We start from the raw sequence: 23,593 nt of genomic DNA, 5'->3' as shown, positions 1-23,593 counted from the left end.
CAGGGTCTCCATTTGGCCCCTCTTTTGGTCCCCAAAACAACCCTACCAGGTATTTCATGAGCTATTGCTACAGTGAACATTTTGCAGGTGAGATGGCTGGGGTTTGTTGGCATCTGAGCTCCTTCCATCATATTCCAAAGCTTCTCCCTCACTTAATGATAACAGCGGCAAGGATCAAGTGCTTTCTCTGGGCCCAGAGCTGTTTTAAGTGCTCTAAGTACAGTAGTCCCCCTTACCCGCGGTGTCACTGTCCTCGGTGCACTGCCAACTGCCCAGTCCAGAAGCAGGTGGTTGTCCTTCTGACGTATTATCAGAAGGTCAATAGGAGCCTAAGGCTACGTCTCAATGCCTGTTACCTGCCTCACTTCATCTCATCACACAGGCATTTTATCATCTGACATCATTACAAGAAGGGTGCGTACAGCACGATAACACATTTTGAGAAAGAGGAAGACCACAACTACAAAACACTTATAGTATATTGTTACAATGTTCTATTTTATTATTAGTTATTGTTGTTCATCTCTTACTGTGCCTAATTTATAAATTAACCTTGTCATAAGTATGCATGTAGGACATAACATAATAAATGTAGGGCTCAGTGTTATCCCTGATTGCAGGCATCCTCTCAGGGTCCTGGAACATATCCTCAGCTGGTAAAGGGCAACTACTGTGTTGCCTCATTTAATTCTCACATCCCTGTGATGTGTGTCCCATTATAATCCCCACTTTACAGATGAGGAAACTGAGACACAAAACTCTTGGGTGACTTGCCCAATGTCACCCACTGGTAGGGCTGGGCCATGATGAGGAGGTCTGGCTGAAGAGTCCCTGCCCTCAACTTCCACACTATGCTGTGCAGTCCTTCAGGACAAATGACGGGCCTGAGGCTGTGTGCCCACTGCTCACTGCTCCATGTCATCATCCTCATAGTGAATAGACATTTGCTGAATGTTTTTTTCATGCAGAGTCCTGTGCCAAGTGTTTATGGGCATTTTCTCAATTCTAATAATGCTATGAAAGAAGAGCTAGTATTATCCTCAAAGTAAGAAAGGGAAACTGAGTCTGGGAGAAGTTCAGTGGCTTGCCCAGGCTCACACAGCTAGAGGGGGATGCAGCTGGACTTGACCTCCAGCCAGCCTGACTCCAGCCCACACTCCCAACCACCACCAGGCCATACTGCCTAGCTCTTCCCTGTCCTCCCTAAAGATGGTCCCCTGAAGCTGGCCAGTGGAACCCCACAATTCCAAGCCATACATCATGCTTTGCAGCCCCAAATGTAGGGCTTCTCCGGTGTTGGGCAGATGACTGGCTGACGGCCTGCTGATGGCTGTGAGGGAGATGGGACTCAGTGAGAAGGGACAGTGTTAAATGAAGGCTTGGACCAAATGACAGAGCAGGGAGAGAAGACATTAATGGGGGCGGGGTGGTCTCAGTTCACAGGGAGAGGGCCGGAGTGACAGGGCAGGGATGGAGGTGCTGAAACCCGTCACCAGCGTGGGCTTTCATAGGAATGACAAACACACTTGTAACTGGCAAAGCTCGTCACTCCTTATAGAAAGGGAGCTAGGAGCCAGAGGGTGGGAGCCAGGGGCAGTGCGGGGGAGCAAGAAGGGGAGACCAAGGGCACCAGGCTGGGAGACCAAATGGGAGGAATGGGCCAGGGAGGTAGGGAGTTCCCCAAAGGTCCACTGGACACCCTATTGCTGTTCCAATGTAGTGAAACACCAGATTCTTGGGAAGTATTCAACTCACATTCTTTGGTAGCAAGTGATACAGCAAGGTCAATATATCCACCACACATGTATGTAGGAAGCTACATACATCTATGTACGAACTTCAGAAAAATGTGAGGCCTGGCCTAACTCTGGCCAACGTGATCGATTGCTTTGGTTCGTTACTACTGTAAAGAACAGGAAAAGCCCTTCGCTGGCAACTACTGAAATCTTGCCCTTGGACAGAAGCGCCGCTTCCAGTTGTGCAGGTTGCGCATTCCTAACTCCAGGGGGCGCCATCCCACCAGCCCGGCCCCTGGCCCCGACGTCGAGATTTATGTTGCCATAGCGAACATTTTCCAGCAGATGGAAGTTTGGGGAAAGGCGTGCTTTTCTCTAATAGCTCTCCTCAATTCGCCCGCACCCAGATTCCAGGCCGTTGACGCCCCTATAGAGCAGCAGCCGAAAGTGTTTCCCACATGGTCAGCCATGCCAGTGGGGTGCCCATGTGAGCACCCTGTGGTGAGGGGCCTTGCCTTTTCCACCCGTCGATGCCTCAGGCCTGGCACTGAGACCCCAGCACTGGTGCTGCAGCCTGGGAACCCATCCACGCACCTGTCCTCACCGCTCCAGTGAATAACCAAGCACCCGCTCAAGTCCCGGAGCGATCGCCTATTTATGATCACGGTCTCTTTGGTCCTCCTCCATTCTCCCTACTGGTCCATAACCCATCTCCCTTCTGAAAGCTTACTCCTCTCCAGTCAGAATGGCCCACTTAAAAACTCTGTCCCGAGTACTTCTCCCGCCGGCAAGAGCATTTGTTTCCCTAGGGCTGAGAAACGAGACTTGTAGGAAAGACTCGTTTCTCCTTTGAAATAACTGAGCATGATACACAGACCACGATCATATGCATGGATGGGACTTTAAAGAAGGGGTTAAAAGATGAGTATTTTTTAAATGAAGAGAGAATTAGTATAAGAAACGAATCTTTTTGTTAATTGAAAAAGAATGTAAGCTGTAGAAGAGCATGAATATAAGAGTCCATTGGAGAAGTTTGAGCAAGGAAAAGGGTATATATTTTTTCCCATGCATGTACATACATGACTGTGTGCATAGGACATTTCTGAAGGGTTCACAAGAAAATGTTCAGAGGGGTCATTTCTACAGTGGGCATGGAGGATCTGAAAATTTCTCATTCCCACTCTCCAACCCTCTGTGCTGACTGCATTTTTGACTTGATTTTAGTTTTTGTAAAAAATTAAAACTGGAAACAACAGAATCTCAAACAGCACTGCAGATATGTGTGCTGGGTGCCACCTCCTACTGGTACCACTGTGAACACGTTGTTTACAGGGCTTTTCCCACTGCCACCCTGTGCTGAAAGCTTCCTGGGTATCCTTTCTTTAATTTAGCACAACATCTTCATGAGGTAGGTTTCATCAGCATCCCCATTTTCCAGATAATGAAACTGAGTCCTGGAAATGTCGATTAACTTCCCCACGCTTCAGAGCTGGGAAGTAGCAGAGCAGAGATCCAACCCAAGGCTGTCTGCAACCCAAGTCCGTGTTGAGCATAAACCACTAAAATGACTCACAAGTTTGACCCTGTGGCCCGCAGTTGTAAAGATGTTCCAGGTACACTCCCTCCGACTGGGGTATTTGTCAGGCCAGTTGGGGCTCGCCAGGGTCCCCTCTGCACTGCTGATCTTGTGCACACAGCCAGCTGGGGGGCAGGGGGACAGGCACAGAGAGAGAAGCAATTCACTCATGGGCAGCGTTCCAGGAGAGTCTCCTCTCCTCGCTCTTACTTGTCACATGGTGGCTGTCAAGTGTCTGGGACGGGTCATCCTGAATCAAGTGTCCCTGGCTCAGGGATTTGCTGATTTATTTGGCTTTGCTGCCTTCTGGTAGTGGCTCAGGAGCCAAGTCATATTTCCTCCTATTATTATTTACATGATGGTTAAGTTTGGAAATATGGTAGAGCTAGTGGTTAAGATCACAGGCCCTGGGGTCAGGTGGACTTTGGCCCAAGCCCTGGTTCCACCACCTGCAAGCTGCGGAGCTTCGGGCATTTATGTAAGTCCTGGTGTCCTTATTTGTAAACGGGGTGCCAATCTTGTAGTAGGGGGATGTGGCTTACATGAGATGATGCACGTGAAAGTGCTAACAAAGGTCCTCCTGACCATGCCTTCCAACTACGGACTTTAGTTTGTCAAAGCAGTTTCATTTGAAGGCTACAGGTGTTGCTCTGACTGCAGTGCTATTAGCAAAGGGAGGTCCCAGGACTTGCTCAGTGAGTAGCATTTTGGACAATAGCTAGAATTTGCCTGGTGATCAAAACATCTTAGCTCATCCTGTGATGTTCCAGGTAGGCCCTGACCAGACTCTGTGCACCTCAGCCAAATCTCCTAACTCTGAAATGAGAAGAGGTGTCAGGTCTTCACACACCTCCTCACCCTGACGTCCTTTTCAGGGCCCTGTGGCTGGAGACCTATGTGTTTCTAGAGATGCTCAAATTCCCTTCCCAGGACAGGGTGAGAACAGAGGGAGGCTATTTGAATGACTGGATAGCCAAAGCCATGGGGCCCTGAAGAACTCCCAGGAGTGAATGCAGCAGGGAGCAAAGTTTTCCCAATTCTGTTTTATTAGATCTGCATATGGTAAATAATATTAGAATATAGATGATGTATATTTATTGACATTTTAAGTGCTTAATATGTGCCAGACTGTCTAAAATATATTCTAGGAATGCTTTCATTTAATCCTCACAAACCTTTAAGAAGGGGGTTGTGTTTAGACCCTTTTAAACAGAAAAGGAAACTGAGGCTCAGAGAAGTTAAGTAATGCCCAAAGTCACACAGCTAGTAAGTAGCAAGGCCAGGCTTTAAACCTGGTAGTCCTAATTTGGAGTCTAGGGAAAGCACCTGAGGGCCTTCCATGACTCCTGAAGGAGGGAACTGTCCTGGGGAAAAAAAATCACTCTTCAGCTAAAGGGCAGGAGGAGGGAGGGCAGGTGCCGAGCCTCTGAGAGGCTCCGGCCTGGGCAGACCTAGTAGGAGGAAGGGCCCGAGGATCTCTCAGCCCCCCATACACCCCAGTGGCCAAGGTTAGCACTGCGCACCCCTGCCCGCGGCCACCCAGCAGTGGCCCGGCCTCACCTTCTTTACAGTCGAGCCCATTCTCGTGGAGCCGATAGCCGTTCCTGCACCTGCACAGGTAGCTGCCGAACGTGTTCACACACTCATGCTGGCACCCACCATTGTCCTTGGCACACTCGTCCTTGTCTGGGGAGAGCAATGGATTCTCCTGAGGGGAACCACTGGCTTGGGAACGTCCCTCCTGGCACGAACCCCACTCAAAAGCATCCGCCACCAGGGAGCCTCCCTAATGACCCCGTTCTGATTACCCTGTTACTGGGGTGGGGTGTCGGCAGCATGTTTTGGATAGAACTTGCCCCTGGTATACATGCCAGGGCTCCTAAAGCTCTTAATGAAGGTACAGATTCTCCAACCCTGCTCCCCACCCCAAACAAGGAGCTCCTTAAGGGAGGAGAGGCTAATATTAATCATAATAATAATAGTAACAATAATAAAGATAACTGCCATGCATTGCTCGGAGCATTTTCTATATGTTATCTAAGTTAACTCTCACACAACCTCAGGAAGGAGGGGCCTATGCCCCCATTTTACAGGAAATGAAACTGAGGCTGAGAACCCTAATGTGCCTGAGGTCACTCAGTGAGCAAGCAGCCCCCGGGGCCTGGAGGCTTGGGCTCATACTTTACGACTGACCCATGCCGCCTCTGGCCTGTGGGGCAGGTCAGTATGAAGGCCAGAGAGCGGAGCGCCAGCCCTGCTCCGTCACTTCCAGCTGTGACCTTGGGCAGTCCTTGACCTCTACACCTCAGTTGCCTCACCTGGAAAGTGGAGTCAGTAATGGTGTTCTTACCTTATAGGGTTGTTGGGAGAAGGAGATGAATTAGTTAGCACAGAGAAATCACTTAGAACAGCATCCAGCCCAAAGTGCTGGCTTCTACTTATTATTACATCTGAACTCAAATACTAGCTGTTGTTACCACGGTTTTGTAGCTCAAGCCAGGGCCGTATGCAGCCCTCTCCCCGCCAACTGCCTCCTTTAACAACTGAGGACAAACTTCACCCGAGCCCCTCATGCCACTGGTAACTGCGGGGTCAGTGGTGTCTCCCGCCCCTCTCTGTATCCGCTGCCCACTGTGGATACTTTGTCATTGAACACTTTGTATTTTATTGGCACCCTTTTACTTCATGAGGACAACTAAGAATCCTTAAGAGATGAAGCCCATCCAACAGTTAAGCACTGGAGCCTCAAGCTAGGAAGAGGCAAGGGAAGATATTTCCCCAGAGCCTTTGTGGGGAGGACAGTCCTGCCCACACCTAGACGTCAGGCCTCCAGAACTATGAGAGAATTTCTATTATTTTAAGCCACCCCGTTTGTGGCAATCTGTTATGGCAGCCCTATAATAAAATAGCTGCTGATATAAAAAAAAATCCTAGATCCAAGTATGCTACTTCCCAGGCAGAAATACTGTGAGGGCAGAGAGAGGGGGTAGCCAGGTGCCCCAGAGGCTGGGAGTCTGCAAAGCCACAGCACCCTCAGCCTGTGGCCTTGCCTCCAAACCCACACACCTGAGAAGAAGTGAGCCCTGAAGCCACGTTTGGAGACTGTGTTGTCTGACTTGAATTCCACACGCATGTTGTTGCTCTGTGAGGTGATGACCTCGGGCATCGTGGAGCCACAGAACTTGCCATGCAGCCTGGCATCGGGGGACAGGCCGCTGTGCACCTCCACGAAGTCGTACTTACAGACCTGTAAGGGTGCACCATGGGGAGAAGCCTGGTGCCCCCCACCTGCACCCCAGACCCCTGGTACACTGCAGGACCCCCTTCCTGAGAGGTACACCCTGCCAGGCGGCCCCATGGACTCAGCCAGGCCCACTGGTAGGAGGGTTCCTCCCTACCCTCACTGGATCCCTCCAGCCGAAGCTGTGGATGTGGGGCAGGCTTGACTAGCACCCTGGCATGAGGGCTCTGTGCAGCCCCCGGCTGACTTGGTCAGCCCATGACCACTGCCTGAGGGAGGGAACTGGCTGCTGCACTATTCTGGTCCCCAGCTGCAGCTCACGCCCTCCAGTCACCTCAGCTGGACAGTAACCCCCAGAGGACTTATCTGTCCTGACTACCTCCCTCCCCTAAGACCCACCTCTTCCACTCTTGTCCTGATTGTCCTTGGACTTCTCAGTGACAAATGGACCAAAGCACTATATCTGCAGAAGCTGCTGCCCCAGACAGCCCCCAGATTCCACCAGCTGTGAGGCCAGAACTCAAGGAAGTGACCTGCCAGCCTGCTGAGCCCCACACCGCTTCCCAGCCCCAAGCCACATCCCCACATGATCCCCAGTCGACTAGAGCACAGAAACATACATCGTTGCCTTCCAGTTCAAACACTTCGAACTGGAGGGAGATTCGGTACTGAGCAGGGGCCACCACCTGCCAGATGCAGTGTTTGTTTGTAGGGTACTCCTTCGGCCACCCAGGGCTGGTGATGGTTCCGTTCAGTTTGGTAATGAAACCGCCACAGGCCACTACACGGGGAAACAGAAGCAAGAGCCATTTGTTTTTAGTTTCAAGTGACTGCGACTTCCCCCAAGCAGCAATATAAGCCCTGCTGTTCTTTAATAATAAAAAAAAAGTTAGACTAGCTGAACTGATTAATTCAGCATCTTTTCCTCTAGTCTAACTGTTTCAACTGAGGATTTGGAGGGATGAAGTTGAGGACATGTCTCTACTGCTTTTAAAAATGATGACATTGCCTTTGTACTTACCTGCCCACATGACCAAAGGAAATTTAGAAATGTTTGCACCAAGCTATGCAATGTACCTGGCTTACGTGAACAAGCGGAGTTGTGCAGGTGGACAAGGAAAACACGTAAAAAGGGAATGAATGATGTGTTAGTAGAGGAGTCATACCAAAGTGCTTGTGGTTTTTCTTTGCTTTCATTTCCTACCTGAATAATCATGTGAATTTTTCACGATCACAGAAGAAAGGAAACCATGTCTCCAGTTTCTAGAGGGGAGTTCGAATAACCGGGGCAGTCCTCTCACACTTCTTGTCAAGTGGTTTCTCCCGCCAAGAAGAGGAGGATCACCAACAGATGGATCACCACCTGGCTGGCCACTGTCACTTCACAGCCAGCCAGTGCCCCATCTCTGCCCCCTTCTCCGTGGACTTGTCCCCCATGCCCTCTCATTCCAGCCTGGCAGGTCCAACACCAACCTTCACACGTCTTCTTATCAGCGGCCAGCTCGTAGCCAGGGTCGCACACACACCTGTAGCTGCCCAGAGTGTTTTCACAGCGCTGCTCACACCCGCCACCATCAGGCCAGGCGCACTCGTCGACCTCTGTCGGGGAGGAAAATGACTTTGGTTAAGGCATCACAAAGCTGCCTGGCCTCTTCCCCACCACGTCCCAAAGCAAAGGGAAGACAGTCCCTCCAGAGACTGAACAGGTAGGATGTCTGTCTGGCCCAGGAAGGTGGGTGAAAGGTACACGCTTACACCTGAGCTTCCTCCAACAAGAGCAGTCAGACACTTGGCCATTTCCGACCCTGCTGTAGCTTGGATGGATGGGTGGAGGGGTCCGAAGGGCCCTGCTTTCAGTGGGAGCCTCGGCATCTTCTGCATTGCCTCTATTACTGTGGCAAATAGATGTGCTCCAAGCCCATGGGCTGGTGCTTTCCTGGGCTACGGCGGTTAAGGCCAAGCCTCCCAGAAAAGTCTGGGAGAATGTGGGGGTAGAAGAAATTTGAAGCAGGGCTCTGATTTATATAGCAGGAGCTCTGGCTTCTTCACCTTCTCCAAGTGGTACCAGTGAAAGAAGGGACTGTTGTCTGCTTAGACAACGAGATGACTCCGCCTGGACCAAAAACATTGTTTCAGAGAGAGTAAAGGAAAGAGAGGGCAGGGTGCATCCCTAAGCTTTTGAAGAGGTATCTTGAAAGAAGCCATTCCTACTCACCAACACACCATGGCTGTCCATCAGCCCTGGGACAGTGCAATTATGTGAATCAAGGTGGGAATTTTCATAGTCTTTATGTGGGGAGTGAGGCCAAAATGGGCCTGCCAGCCTGCAAATGCTCCTGCCATCTCCAGAAGCAAGCAGAGATGTGCTCTGCCCCCTGCAGGGCCAGCGGCTCTGGGAGAGGCTGCCATCTGGCTCCAGGAGAGGGATGCAGAGGCCAACTGGCACCCTGGTCAGTGCCATGCGCCAGCTGGGCCCTGGCAGAGCCTCCTGCCAACTGGCACCAAGGCAAGAGCCTCCTTGGCTGGTTCAACTTTTCTGCAAGGCCTTTGTAGTTACTCTTCCAGGTTCTTTCACTGGGGAAGCCCTGACACATGCACTGGGCACTGTATGTTCACAAGACATCCTACTGATGGCCTGGCTGGAAAAGGCTCGGCCGAGGAAGCCAGCTGGGCTCAGTCTCGAGCCCTGCGCTGACTCCGATAGACACCAGCCCCGTGTGGCTGTGGAACACTGGAATGTAGCTTGTCTAAATTCAGATGTGCTGGGAGTGTGAAGCACACTGGATTTCTAAAGCACGGTATAGAAAATAAAATAAAATATCTCATTAATACTGTTCATATTGATTATACATTCAAATGGTAGTTTTTTGATATATTGGGTTAAATAAAATATATTATTAAAGTTAATTTCACCTTTTTTTTTTTTTTTTTGTAAAGCCGTTGCTAGAAAGTTTACAATCACCTATGTGCTCACATTTATGACTCACCTCCTACGCTGGTTGGTCAGCCCTGCTCTAGACTGAGGTCTCTCGCTTCAAGCATCCTCATGGGACCCCAGACAGGTGGAGCAGGTGGCAGGACGCCCTGTCTGCAGATGAGGGACCTGAGCCTCGTCCGTTCACTGCCCAGGGTTTGCTGAGCCCATGAGGGCCGGGCACTGGGTGTACAGTGGAGAACAAAGCAGGTATGGTTTGGTCGCAGAAAGAGAGTGACTGCCCGAGAGCAGCTGGTGAGAAATGAGGGAAGAGAACCCAGCCTGCAGGCGGGAGGTCCAGGGCCCTTTCTCCCACACCCTCAGGGGACTGAGAAGGCAGAGAGGTGACAAGTGTCAGAATCAAATCATGAACACCAATGAAAAATTCAAAGCCCTTCACCTTACATGCCTGTGACTTTTAGGTCTCTGTAGTGGAAAGAGAGTACACTGCCCAGTCCCGCAGACCCAGGACCTGTTAGTGCTCTGCCACCTTAGAACCGCAGTTTCCTCAGTTTTAAAAGGGGAGCTAATAATGCTTGCCAAGGGGTTGTTCTGAAGATTAAGTGAGATTAACTCACGTAGTTTCTGGCACACTCAATAGATGTCTTTCTTTCCCAAGATTTCCACACAATCTGGTTCTTCTGTTAAGATTCATGGTCAAGCTCACTGACATACAAAAGCTGTCAAGCTGGGCTTGTGCACTGTTAATCTAGATGGGTCTCACAGGTATTTAAAAAGATGCTTGAGAATCAAAAATGCCCTCAACGTATCCAGGCTGGGTGACCTGACCCCACCCCAGGCAGAGTCTGACAGCTTCCTCCACGGCCCACACTTCCATGACATCATTGCCCATTTGCTTGCAGCACTCTTTCACCACCTGGAGCTCTTGAAGACAATGCCGGTATTTTCCTGTGTCCCCAGCCTCTAGCACAGCACTGAGTGAATAGCAGATGGAGAGGAGGAAGAAGATGGTCTCTTCTAACCAGCAAACAAGCTGGTTATCATGGTTACTTAGAGCAGGCCAAAGCTCTCAACTCAGTCCCTTATAAACCAGTTTAGTATCAAATACAGAAACACTTGTTTCTCTGGCATTTCCAGCAGGGTTGCCAAAAAAATGCAGGAGGCTTAATAAAATTTGAATTTAAGATGACTAACCAATCATTACTTAGCACAGTAAGCAATATTTGGGACTTACTGATACTAAAAGATCATTCTTCATCTGAAATTCAGATTTAATTGGGTATCCTGTTGATGTTATTTATTTGCCAAATCTGGCAACCCTAATCTCCCGCATTAGCCAGTTCTCTCAAAACTGTGCATCACTGACTATCAGCAGAGCCAGGAATGAGGTGTGGGGGTGGGCCAGTGCTAACTAGTTATCAGTTACCTCACTGGAAAAAGAGCCACAACACCTAATTTACAGATCTTGGAGTGGAAGTCAGGGGAGAAGGACAGGAGAATTAGAATAAAACCTCAGAATCATCTGGGGTATGTGTTAAGCAAAATAAAGCCGCACATGTCCTAGCTCCTGGAATCTGTGAATCTGTTACCTGGCAAAAAAGACTTTGCAAATGTGATTAAATTAAAGATCTTAAAGTGAAAGAGTATGAAAGATTGTCTGTGCAACCATAAGGGCCCTTATAACTGAAAGAGAAAGGAGAATGTGGGTTAGAAAAGGAGCTGGGGCAACAGAAGCAGAGGCCTGTGACTGGGCATGAGAAAGACTCAGTCGACCAACGCCGGCTTGAGGATGGAAGGGCCCCGTGAGCCAAGGAATGAAGGGGCCTCCTCTAGCAGCTGGAAAAGGCAAGGACATCTGGCCTCCAGAACTGTACCATAATAAATGTGTGTCCTTTTAAGCCACCAAGTTTGCAGTAATTTGTTACAGCAGCTACAGGAAACTGATACGTGGCAATAGCAAGAAGAAACGGTCATGCCATTTTTCCCAGAGAGAAAAATACCTACCTCAAAGGACTGCTAACTTAGCAAAGACCGTTTCATGAGACTAAACATTATACCATACGTGTTCACTCTCACCATTCCATTTCCTCCTGAAAACAAACTCTACAAGAACCTGGTAGTGTCTTTTCTACAAGTCAGAGAGTTTGTGTAACTTGCTCAAGGCCATGCAGCCAAGGTGGCTGCTGTTAAGTCACACGCGGTCTGGCCTGGGTGAGCCGGGGGCTGTGAATTCCCAGCCATCTCAGCTAAGGCTGCTGTGCCCTCCTTCCCACGACCACCACAAGTTGACCTGCATTTGAGATACACTTGCTGTGGCCTGGCTTCTTGGCTTGGGAGAGAACTAGTTAAATTTTTTTTCCAATTATTCAAAGCATTGTGATTCTTGTTCCGTTTCTGCTTGGGTTTTGCTCTCCCCAGATGCCTCTAGACAGAAAAAAATAATAATCCCCCATGCCTGACTGGCACTTTTCAGCTTATAAAGTGTCTCCACAGCCATCATTTTGTTGGGGCTTCACAACAACTGCTTAGGTAAAACAGGCAGGTTTCCTTCCTCCTGTTTTACAGAGATGAAAACGGAGGCTTCAATAAGGACAAAGGGCTGCCTGTTCAGGGTCACAGGGCTTGAAGTGGGTTCTTCTGACACTCATCCATTTATGTAGAACCTGGGAGAAGGAGCTAAAGAGGGAGCAGATAGGGATGCTGGGAGTAAGGAGGGGACCAGGGTTTCTGGGTTGGCACAGTGGGGAACCCGCAAGGAGGGAAGGAAGGGAAAGCAGCCATTTGTATGTGAGTGGTGCCGCTAATCAAGGGACCTCCATTGGGGACTGGATACCTCCATTCAGTGGCAGCTGGTGTGCTACGGGGTGCCCAGTCACTATGCATTGGGAATTCTCTCATAGGTGTGGCCTGAGGGGCTCCCAGGGCCCTGAGAGCAGAGAAGGAAGACCTGCCCTCTCAAAGCAGTCTTGGGAAGTCCACTCTGCAGGACCAGGACACGCCATCCTGCGTCTGGTTTCATCAGGACCCTGCAGCCTCCTATGTCTCTAAAGCGATGTGGAAGTTTGTGGACTGAGCACCACCCCTCTCTCCTGCCCACCGCACCCACTTGAGCAGAGCTTGTAGGCTGGGGGCTGATGCCTCAGGAGCTGAAGACCTGGACTGTTCTCTGGCCCATATCAGTACATGCAAGGCAATGTTGTACAAAGAGTTTGAGCTTAGGAATCAGGCTGTGTCTGGATTCTTGATCTGCCACTTAAACTATTTGAGTGACCCCAAGCAGCCCTCATTGACCCTGAACAAACGTGAGCTAAACCCAACTCGAAGAATTATTTTGGGAATTAAAGGACATCAGGCAAATCAAGTGCCTTGCACAGTTCCTGACACACAGTGGGTGCTCAGTGAATGATAGCAACTACACAAATATTTATTATTATCAATGCTCAGTTTCACTAAAGTTCACTAAGTTGACCATGTGAACTTATTAAATCTAATGTCCAAGTGCAGCAGCGGAACTTCCTGCCATGTGGATGCCAAGGCCAGGCCTGTTTGTGAGTCAGTGTGAATTCTGCTGGAGTTACAACTCTAAAATGGGTTGCTGCCTCCTGCCTGCAGGGAGCCTTGTATAATGCTAAGGTTTCATATGGGTGTTGTGATTCTTAAGCCAGGGGAGCAATAACTCTTCCTATGACTAAAAATGCAAATAAACTGCTAATTCATACCCTTGAAAAAATTAGCTGCAAAGCCCGCTTTATTGATGGAGCCATCGGACACAAACTTCATCCACATTCTGTTGGAGCTGGATTTCACATCCTCCGGCTTCTCATAGCCACAAAAGTGACCAATCAGGGTGCTCTCTTCTGTGGGGCCATCTCGGATTTCCAGGTAGTCATATGCACAGCTATCATGCCTCTCGATCTAAACAGAGAAACAGAGGCAATGTGGCAGATGACAGATGGCCTGACTTTAAGGTTTTTAAGATTTAACAAGGGAACCCAAATATCACTCTCAAAAATCTAAACAAGAGGCAAAGGGACCCAAGTGTGTCCTGGGCTCTCCCAGCTGTCTCCTACTTGAGGAAGCCAAGGGTGAATTAAGCTCCAAAAAGACTAAGATATAATGAACAGGAAAAAAAACGATTCTACGACACTTTCTGGGACCCCATCCTAGACTTTCACTTCTATTGTTTCTCTTCCCTCTCTCCACAGCCTCAGAAAGAAGGTGGATGTGATTTCAAAGCCTGCAAAGGTTTTGGCACCATGCACCATGGATGGGCTTGAAATGGCCTCTTAGGTTCCTGATGTCAACCAAAAAATGGAAACCTGTCTTTATAGAACAGAGAGTGTCTAGCAGAAGTTGGCATTTGCTTCTTCTCTGGGAAGACAATCTGAGCAGTACTCACCTCAAAAGCTTGGAAAGTAAGCCCCACGTGGAACCCCTCCGAAACCGTAATTCTCCAAACACATTCCTTGGAAGGTCTGTAGTCATCTGGGTAGTTGGGAGATTGGATCTGCCCGGTGTCTTTGTTAATGTCTCCCCCACACGTAGCTTTAGGAAGAGAACCAGGAGGAGGGGGTCCCAGGTCAGACCTTAGGAAGGAAGGTGGGCGGCCACTTATTACCACTAGGTGGCTCCACATTCCACCCAAGTAAGACTGCTTTTGGAAAGGCACCATTTCATTCATTTTTTTCATATACAAAAAATAACCATGTAGGGGGGTGGTCATCTACCTTTGCTGTGCATCAAAATCATGAAGGAGATCTTTCAAGCTGTGGAAGCAGGGCCATATCCCCAGAGGGTCTGATTCAAATGGGGCTGGGGGAGCTCCCAGCAGCAGTGATGTGTAAGAGTTCCCTGGGTGATTCTACTGTAGAAGGTAGAGGACGGCTGGACAGAGGAGCATGCATGCATGCATGCACACACACACACACAATTTTTTATAAAAACAAAACCTTGGCCTCTCCAAAATTACAACAATTTACTCAATATGTAGAACAAACAGAAGTAGAATTGCCCTGGAGGCAGCTGCTTGGAGCCCAGAACCATTGGTTCCCTCAACTCAGTCACCATGGTGGCCTCAGAGACCCCTCCAAGAAATGTAGTTGTAAATTCCCTGACATTGTCCCAAGTCCTATTTTCACAAATGAAATAAATAGAGGCCCAGAGAGGTTAGATTCTTTGTTCAGGCTCACACAGCTATTGGGAGGCTGTCTTCATTTCCATGGGGTTCTATAACCCTGACAGCACCCTCTGCAGGGGCAGCCGGCCCCACAGCCCAACTGGAAGGAGGTATCAGGCAGCTGGAGACAGGCGGGTGACGCCTGTCCTGACGTGAGCACTGCTGGCCGATCTGTTTTCAGAATGTGAAGGACAGGGACAGTGGCGTCCTCAGCCTCGGCCCTGCAGCAGCTGCTCCCACCCTTGTGGCTCTGGCAGCTGCCACGCAGGCCCGGGTGGCAGAGGACAGCAGGTTGCACGTGAAGGACAGAGGCCTATCGAAGCTACCGGGGTGGCTTACTCATTGTGAACAGACCTTCATACTCCGCGAAGAAGCCCTTGCCCAGGATGTTGCTGCTGCTCCGGAACTCCACCCAGACCCGGCTGTCGGTGGAAGTGAGGGGCTCTGGGACTTGGTCGCCACAAAACCTACCTGGGAAGTGGAAAAGAATGGTCAGGCTTCAGGACACAGCAAGAGGGGGCTCAATGCAGGGAGTGGTGTTTCTTCAAATGTGGTTCACCGTGAGCAATAATCCTAGCTGCGGCCATTCACAGCACATACAGGACTAAAAACTAGGACAGAGACAGTCTCACAACCTAGGTGCTGCCTTCAGACTGACTTCAGGAGAATCTGAGACTCCAATCAATCAAAGCCCTCAGAGAAGAGCCAGACACTGCTCTGCCTGGCCAAATGGATTTTGTGGACGTGCTGGTCTGGTGCGGCCTGGGAGAGTGATGAGCTTATCTCCCCCTGGTATTTCCTATCACATATGCACCCTTCTTCAGGCAGCATGCCTTTGGGAAGACATTCTGCTTTCCTGGCCTCAGAGAAGGGATGCCAGAGAACACAAAGAGTGAAGAAAATCAAATCTTGGCTTTTGAATTTCACGAGTCACAATACCAAAGATCTGGAAGAGCATGCAATGAGTAAGAGCACATTGTCCCCTCCTCATAGATCTTAGAATGATTCTTAGGATGGATGGGTAAGACTGGGGAGAGAGAGGGTTGGAGAGGGCACCATGCCCCCATCCCCACCCCAGAAGGACCCTGTACCCTGTCCTACCCTCAGCTGAGATCCTGGGCTGAAAGGATGATAGAGACCTGAAGCAGGCTTAAGGATCTGGGAGATTTGGATAGAGAACAAGGCCCGAGATTCCCCATGTCCCCGAGGTCAGATCAGGAGTGTCTACAAGGTTTATCGAGAAGATACAGGCCGGAGGACAGGCATGAAGAGCTCTCAGGCAAAGGGGCATGGAAGCGACTCCCCGTAGCCTGGGGGGTCTGGGGAGTCGGAGAACATCTCCTGGGACATGTGGACTTGGCACCAATCTGAACTGGCCTAGAGTTGAGACAAAGAGGAGGCACAGCAGCCACTGAGGATTCTTTGCTTGGACAGAGGACTGGAGGCCAGATGGGAATGAGGACATCCCAGCATTGCCAACCAATACGGATGCCCTCTCTGCCATCAGGCCTTGGCATAAAGTTTGCCCCCCATGGGTGCCCCCACCCTGGGGGAAGAAAACACAAACTGACCAAAACTGATTCCTCACCACCTGAACTTCTGCTGTTGAAAAATATAAGTAAATATGTATTTATTTCATAGACATATGAGTCCAGGTCTGAAATTTGGATCCCCTATAGAGGAAGAGGGGGTAAGGCCATGCTTTCCCAGTGCATGGTGACCCCTGGCCATAAAATTCCCAATGCTATGTAAGGATGGCGCCAGGGCAAGGTCAGGGATGGGGCAGGGTGGGAGGTGGGTTGAGCTGTACTAATCACGACACAAGCCAGTCGAGGTCTATTTGGACTGAGGTCATGGTTCTCCAAGCACTGACTGTGTGAGTCACTTAAAAAATCCGTTTAACATTGGGGGAAGTGGAGAGTAACTATTAGTAGGTATGGGATTTCTTTAAGGGGTGAAGAAAATGTTCTTAAATTGATTATGGTGATAGTTGTACAACTCTGTGAGTCTACTAAAAACCACTGACTTATACTCGTTAAGTGATGAGTTGTATGGTATGTGAATTATACTGCAATTTTTTTTTGAAAGTCTATTTTAGGGGCACTACTTTATTGCCAGCACCATGTTAGGCACTGGATCAATCCTCTGAAGCTATAACTCTGCTTTGTTCTGCCGAGAAATGGGGGAGAAGGGTTGGGGGAAGGAACAAATACCACCATGGACATTTCCTCACAACCAACTGGGGAGATACATTCTCTGGGGAGATACAGGGTAGAGGCTGTTAATCTTCTGCTTCCGATTTTGGCCACCTGCAGCCTTTTGGGTTTGGTGAGCTTAACGTTAAGTAAGATGAGCTGAAACTGCTGCCAAGTGTTTGGCAGGGAAAAATCCATCAGAAGCCTGTAAATTTTTAGTAATGGTTCCTTGGGCAGTGCCAGCTAGTGTCAGTTAGTTCTTGGAAACCTACATGTAAGCAGGAAAGTACTGCTTACCAGTGAGGAGCTGGAGCTGCTGAGGAGCAGTGAAACAACATCCGATCACAAAAGGAATTCCTTCCCAGCAAACCAGATTTCAAGTCCAAATTTCTTCTTTTAAAGCCCCAGCTGTCACAGCCGCCAGGGACTGCTTCCAAGAGAGGGACTTCCAGTGCCTTGCTGCCTAAGAATGCAACCAGTGACATGAACCACCCACCCCGGGGGGCCGTGTCTGCTCAGTACTTTGGGCAGATAGGATTTATAGGCTAAGGCGTATTTTACTGCCTTGACCGAGCTAGACTTGGCAGAATAAATTACAAACTATTTCTAAGTGGTATCTCTCCCTAAATCGCCTTATGATTCTTAACCAGAATCTTCTACTTTGTCCCTTGCTTGGCTGATGCCTCAACATTCTCATTTTCACCATAATGGCTCTAATAAAAGCCTCTTTTTTACTGAGCATGTCTATGCCAGGCACTGCCCCAAGCACTTTACATGGATTATCCAGTTGCATCCCCATCATCCCCTGAATGATGTACTACTATTAATCTCATTTATGAGAAAATTGAGGATTGGAGAATTTGAGTTGAGCTACACTCAATCTAAGTACATTCAAAGTTGTAAGAGGGTGCAGGATTTGAACTTTGGCAGTCTGAGATCTTGACTGTCACCATCCATCTCACCTTCATTGTCATTGCCACCACTGCCACCACCATCAAGAGGAACTTCTCTGTTTCAGGTATGATTTTGAATACTGTACATTTTTTGATAAATAGATATCAGATGTGTTCTCTGGGCATGGAGACATCATTCCCATTTCCCAGTTTGGAACCCAACACATAGGAGTGAAGATCAAAGCCTGGCTGTTTGACTCAGGCTATCATTTGTGCTCATTTGGGGGGCTGCCCCTGCCCAGGAAACCCCAGGAGTGGGGCCACGCGACACTGATTGGCCAGCCCAGCCTTGCTGAACTTCCCTTCCCACTTCAGGGAAAGGGGAGAAGGGCTTTTGTGTGCATTGTGGTGCCACAGAATGCCCAAAGACAGTTCTGCATACAAAAGTGCATTGTTAGAGTAATTCTTCCAGCAGAAATAAGGGAGGGGAATCCAATTAACAGGACAGTATTTAAGATTACTGGGTGAGTTCTCCATGCAGCCACCCTCCTCCCTCTGCAGGTGCAATCTCATAAGTGACCCCCTAAAACTGAAAAACCAGTTTGATATCTTTAACCAGCAGTAAAATATTCTCATTTGCCTTAACATTTCCCTTTGATTGTTATGTGAAAACCTGGGTCCCAAACAGCCTTCTTCCAAGGAGACAACTAACAGGCTGGAGAGAAACTGAACTAGAGAAAAGGTGTCAGATTCCTAAACTGAAATCTGGCTCCTGAGTTTGGAGGAGGAGTTTAATAAGGATATCAAGAAGAGGAAATGCAGATGAGGACACTACAAGTGGGCTCCATGGGGAGTCATAAAGGGTTCATTCATAAAAAGTTATGCATCCATTATGCTTGGATTTTCACACACTTCCCTGGGAAAGTATGCAATGCATAGTTTTTCAGAGCAAGATGCATACTTTCACAATCCGCCCTAATCCGCTCTCCCTCCTGCCAAAGGGGCATTGACCTGCCTCCTCCCAGCAGATTTTAGGGCACTGACCCCTCCCAGGGATCAGTTTGGTCCACACAATGCACTTGTTCCAAACACAAAAGTTCACTAACAACTGCATTTGGAAACATCAGAGCAGGCCAAACAGTTGGCAAAGGAGAACTCCTGCAAAGGAAGGATGACAGTTACAGGCAGTGGGCCATGCACACACACACACACTGCAAAAGTACATAAAATATGAGCCAAAAATAAAAACCACCTCAAAATAAAACAAACCACCGATGACAAGGAACAGCAAAAGACCCATCTAATCAACAAACGTGTAGCCAGAGATACCAGAATCTGTAGTGAGAAAATTCTTCTTTCAAGGTCAAGAAAAGAGAACTGTTGGAAATCCCTCAACCTGTGCCCATTCTCAGGAGCATGCCTTGGTCCACTCCCTGGGGAACTTCGGTAACAGAGAGCATCCTCCTCCTGAGCCTTTAGATCTGTCACATTCCTGGGGGGCTATAGAGTTGTGAGATGTAGCAAAAACAAAGTACAGGAATCCCAGTTAAATTTGAACTTCAGATAAACAATAAACTGTGCATTTCATCTGGCAGTCCTCCAGGGGTACCCTTCTCAGATTTGGCAGGGCCCCCCTCCCCACGATGAGCAGGACATTGGGGTTCTGGTCCGATGTCAGCTACTAGCTGGCCACGTGGCCTTAAGAGGGTTGGTCCACCCTTGCGGAGCATGGCTTTTCCCATGCAAGTGTGGGGTAGGTGACTCTGAGGCCCCTGCCAGGGTGATGGGTCTGTGATTCCACGTTCTCTGAAGCTCCTCCTATACAGCATCTTTTTATTATTCTCATTATAAAATACTACCTGCATGCATTCTTGTAAAAGAGTCAAACAATCTAGAAGTATGCAAACCAATGTTTGCATACACGGTGTCTGCCCACCGTAGGCAGGAAGCAGGAATCCAGGGCAGACAGCTTGCACCCTGCCATCAGGTCACATAGCCCATTTGTCCTGCAGTGGACATATTCCTGTCTGTGCATGGCCTAGGGATCACTTTCTTGACTTGTCTACCTGGACCAGTAATTATCTGACTGGCCCCTCCTAATGGCGTCAGAGCCTGCCCTGACTTTTTTCTAGAGCGTCCGTGGACAAATTCTTACCTGTCTGTACCTGTAGGAATTAAACTCACTGCATTCTGGACAGAAGGGCCTTGTATGCCATTCCCAATAGAGATGACCTGCCTGTGACCCCTTGGCCATACAGAATCTAACACCTGCCAGCACCCTCATGGGTCCAGCCCAGACCCTCTGACCCAGTCTCTTCCAACCTACTCAGAATCTGACATGAAGTTGGGTTCAGTCTGGCCATGAAATTCTCCAGCTTAGCTTTCTTTCTTTCCTGTCTCTGTCTTTGGTCAGTGGATGCACAGGAGCTCACTGTCAGGGCAGCCATTCACAGCAGAACTGGTGTGACTTTTCTGCCCACATGAGGATATGCAGGGACAAAGTTCTCACTGATGCTCAGACTTGTGCAACCCAGAAGCCACCCTGCCCCACTCTAAAGTGAGGACAACCCGCTCTCCACGGAACCCGTTCCCTTTGGCTCCTTGTAAATCTGTATCTCTTTCTTGTTCAACCCTGGCCACCATTTGTGCACCAAAGGAGTCCCTAGGCCCGCTCCGAGGACATCAATGCCATTGGTCCTCTATACATCTCCCCTGGTCACTGAGAGATCTTTCCTCTGGCGACCAGTCCTGAATGAACTGACCTTTCTCTTTACACCACCTGCCCATTGCCTCTCACACAAAGTTCCAAGCTGCCTTCCCATGTTTGAGTTCATGCACTGTTCATCTGAAAAGGGTACATACCCATCAGAGAAAAATTCTAAAATAGAGTGAAACCAGGAACAACCACAACAAAATAAATTTAAAAACAATACCAAATCATCCTGAAATAACCACTGTGTTCTATTTATTTATATTGATAATTATATTAATTATATTGTAGATCACAAAATGGTTTCTTCCAATTAAATTCAATTTGTACAATAGTTTAAGTATTTTGTTTTGAGTAATTTTGGTCAGGATATTTACTGTTCAGTTTGCCACACATTGTCCACCTGTCCTTATTTTATCATACCAACCCTATCTTACTCATTTCTGCCTATTTCTGAAGGCATCTGAGTTTGCAAAGGCTACAAAACATACATGTAAATGAACTTTTATTAAAATGGAATCCTTTTGCATATTCTTTTTTTGCACAGCAATGTATAATGAACACCTTTCTGTATCAATAAATACTCCCCTCCAACTTTATTTTTAATGGCTGGATAGTTTTCCACTGAAAAGATGTATCATGATTCATTCAGCTAACCCCTACTGTTGAACATTTAAATTGTTCTCAATTTCTCCTGCTTCAGTGAACACCCCTGTAGCTAGAACTTTGTACACGTCCTTAATTGATTCCCTGGTATAAATTCCAAGAAGTGGCACTGCTAGGTCAAAGGGTATTCACAGTTTTAAAAGCTTTTAGCATATGTGGCCAAATGGAGTGTTCAGAGTTTTACAATGACACAGACCCTGGAGACTTCCTGTGACTGCCGTCAGGATGGACTCTTCCAAACGTTAACAGCATTGCCAGAACATCTGATCACTCCTCTCTTCAGGCTTTCTAAAGTCAACTCACCCAACAGCGGGGCTTTTCGCCAGTACCCGTCCCGGACCTCCACGTAGTCATACCAGCACAGGCGGCTTTTAAACAAATCCATGGATGTGAAGTTTAAGATGATCTGTAAAGAGTTACCACAAAGTGAGTTTTGGCAACAAAGCCAGAGGAGTTGGGAGCTACATCTTGCATACCGGTGCTCTCGCATCGCCCATTAGCATACAGAGCGCTCAGACCGCAGTAGGAGTGTCCTCTCAAAACACACTGAAACAGGAAACCTCATGACATTAAATAATAAACCTTAAGCAGGATGGGGAGTAAACAGAGGAGATGGGTCCTTTGGTTCTGTCTGGGGAACAACTTGAGCTTTGAAGTCACTAGGTAGTTTACAGAAAGCAGGATGCATTATAAGGACGGGCAAGTTGAGACTGGGGATTTGGAAGGAGGTAAGGGGTCAGTGAAGTTCAGAGATAGAAAAGATCTTACAGCATCATCAATCATTCCAGAGCACTGGGGTTAGCCCGAGTGCATCTGAGCACCTCCATGATCAATGTCCCCTCGGCCATGACCTCACTCCTCTGAGGCATGGTGTGTCTAATAGCCTTCCTACAGTTAGTCTGTTCATTCATTCATCCATTCCGCCCTTGGTAGTGACCGCCTACTGTGTGCCAGTCTGTTGAGAAATAGAGATAGAATGGCCAGTAAGACAGGGTTCTTGCTTTTGGGGAACTCAGATAACACAGATGTGTCAAGCCAATTAGAACCCTATGGAATAAATGCTGAAAAGACAGGGAGGGACAGAAGGGGCATTGTGGAGCCCAAAGGAGAAATAAATGCTGTCCAGTGATACTGCAGACAGTTTCTCAGAGGAGGTGGCATTTAACCTAAGGAGAATAGGGGCCCGGCGGGCATCGAAGGAGGGCGGAGAGCCTTCTGGTGAGGAATGGTGTGAGCAAAGGTGAAGAGATGTCTGAGGAACTGTACTGTATGCTCGGCATAGGCCATTACCTGTGTCTGGGATGAGGAGGCAGAAGGGATGAGGGGAATGAGGGCTGGAGACGCAGAGGGTTCAGATGGACTGAGAAGGGAGGTTTCAGTTCTTCTGAACACCCTGCGGCTGTGCAGTGGAGTCCAGAGGCAGTCTCGCCCTGCAGCCTCACACAGTTGCTGTACCCATTAACTGGCCCTGGTCCCTGTGGCAACCCTGCCAGCGTGGGGCTCCCGGAGCCCGGAGCAGAGTGCCAGCATTTCCTGCCCCTTCACCCACATTCAGGCTGCGCTGTGCCAGGTGCCAACGCCACGCCTGGCCCCAGCTCTCAAGCTCACTCTCTGCCTGTGCTCACTGCATCCCCGGCTCCATCATTTCTCGGCCTGCGCTCTCCCGGCCCCGTGGAAGGCAGGCCTGCCCCTCTTCCTTTCCCACTCCAGGGCCCTCGCTCTCCATCAGCTCATCTCACCAGCATCTCCTCTCTGCCCCCTCCTCTGTCCACTTTCTTGAACATTCAAACAGCTAGGGTCCCTCTGTGTCTAAGTAAACCCTGGGGCAGTGGTCGGCAGGTCAAAGGTTCCAGCGGCCTCCCAGCCCAATCAAAAGGACTCTTATTTGTCCTCCTCCATGGCCCTCTGCTATGGACCGCATCCTGTCTTCACTGCTCTCTCTCCTCAGCTGACTGCTGTCCTCCCTGCCCCCATTAACTGTGGGGGCCCCTCAAAACAGAGCATTTCCCTCCCAGCTTCCCTGCCCAAGGTGGCACCATTGCCACAGTCACACAGGTGCCCCACCTTGCTGCTATCCGTACTTTGCCCCTGTTGTTTATCCCAATGCTGACAGACTGTTTCTTCGAGATATCTGTGTCTCTGGCTCCAAGCCAGAGTCGCAGCCCCTTCAGCAGCCCTGCCTGCCTGGTTGCTGCCAGGATGGTTCCTGAACTCCTCCCTGCTGTGCCCCCATCTGTTCTGCACATTAGGGCTTCTAGATCAATCCTGCACTTAGATCTCTTGTTTACTAGATCCCCGTATGCTCGGAAAACTTCAGTGGCTCCCTGTGCCCCCATGTCATAAGTTAAACTCTCTGCTTGCCTTCCAGAGCCTCCAGTGCCCACCGAGGAGCCCTCCCTTCCCGGTGCACCCTGACATATCTGTGCTTGTGGAACCCCCCCCCCCCCACCAGGCCCAGCTCAGGT

The 23,593-nt window shown here is 49.0% G+C and overlaps 1 protein-coding gene across 1 annotated transcript in view; it reads right to left on the bottom strand.

The window, feature by feature from the left end:
- The window catches only part of TLL2 (tolloid like 2), a 145,579-nt gene that overhangs the window by 5,534 nt on the left and 116,452 nt on the right, over window positions 1–23,593 (bottom strand). The window contains exons 10-18 of the mRNA XM_037015779.2: window positions 21,432–21,534; window positions 15,019–15,135; window positions 13,888–14,033; window positions 13,208–13,403; window positions 8,027–8,152; window positions 7,174–7,334; window positions 6,379–6,559; window positions 4,873–4,998; window positions 3,310–3,437 (exon numbers count right to left, since the gene is read on the bottom strand). Of these exons, the coding sequence (XP_036871674.2) occupies window positions 3,310–3,437; window positions 4,873–4,998; window positions 6,379–6,559; window positions 7,174–7,334; window positions 8,027–8,152; window positions 13,208–13,403; window positions 13,888–14,033; window positions 15,019–15,135; window positions 21,432–21,534 (1,284 nt within the window). The remainder of the gene's footprint in view (window positions 1–3,309; window positions 3,438–4,872; window positions 4,999–6,378; window positions 6,560–7,173; window positions 7,335–8,026; window positions 8,153–13,207; window positions 13,404–13,887; window positions 14,034–15,018; window positions 15,136–21,431; window positions 21,535–23,593) is intronic.

This window comes from Manis javanica, chromosome 7 (genome assembly GCF_040802235.1).
Source record: "Manis javanica isolate MJ-LG chromosome 7, MJ_LKY, whole genome shotgun sequence".
Taxonomy (NCBI): domain Eukaryota; kingdom Metazoa; phylum Chordata; class Mammalia; order Pholidota; family Manidae; genus Manis; species Manis javanica.
The sequence above is the reverse complement of the archived record's forward strand: the minus strand, read 5'-3'. Positions and strand labels throughout refer to the sequence as shown.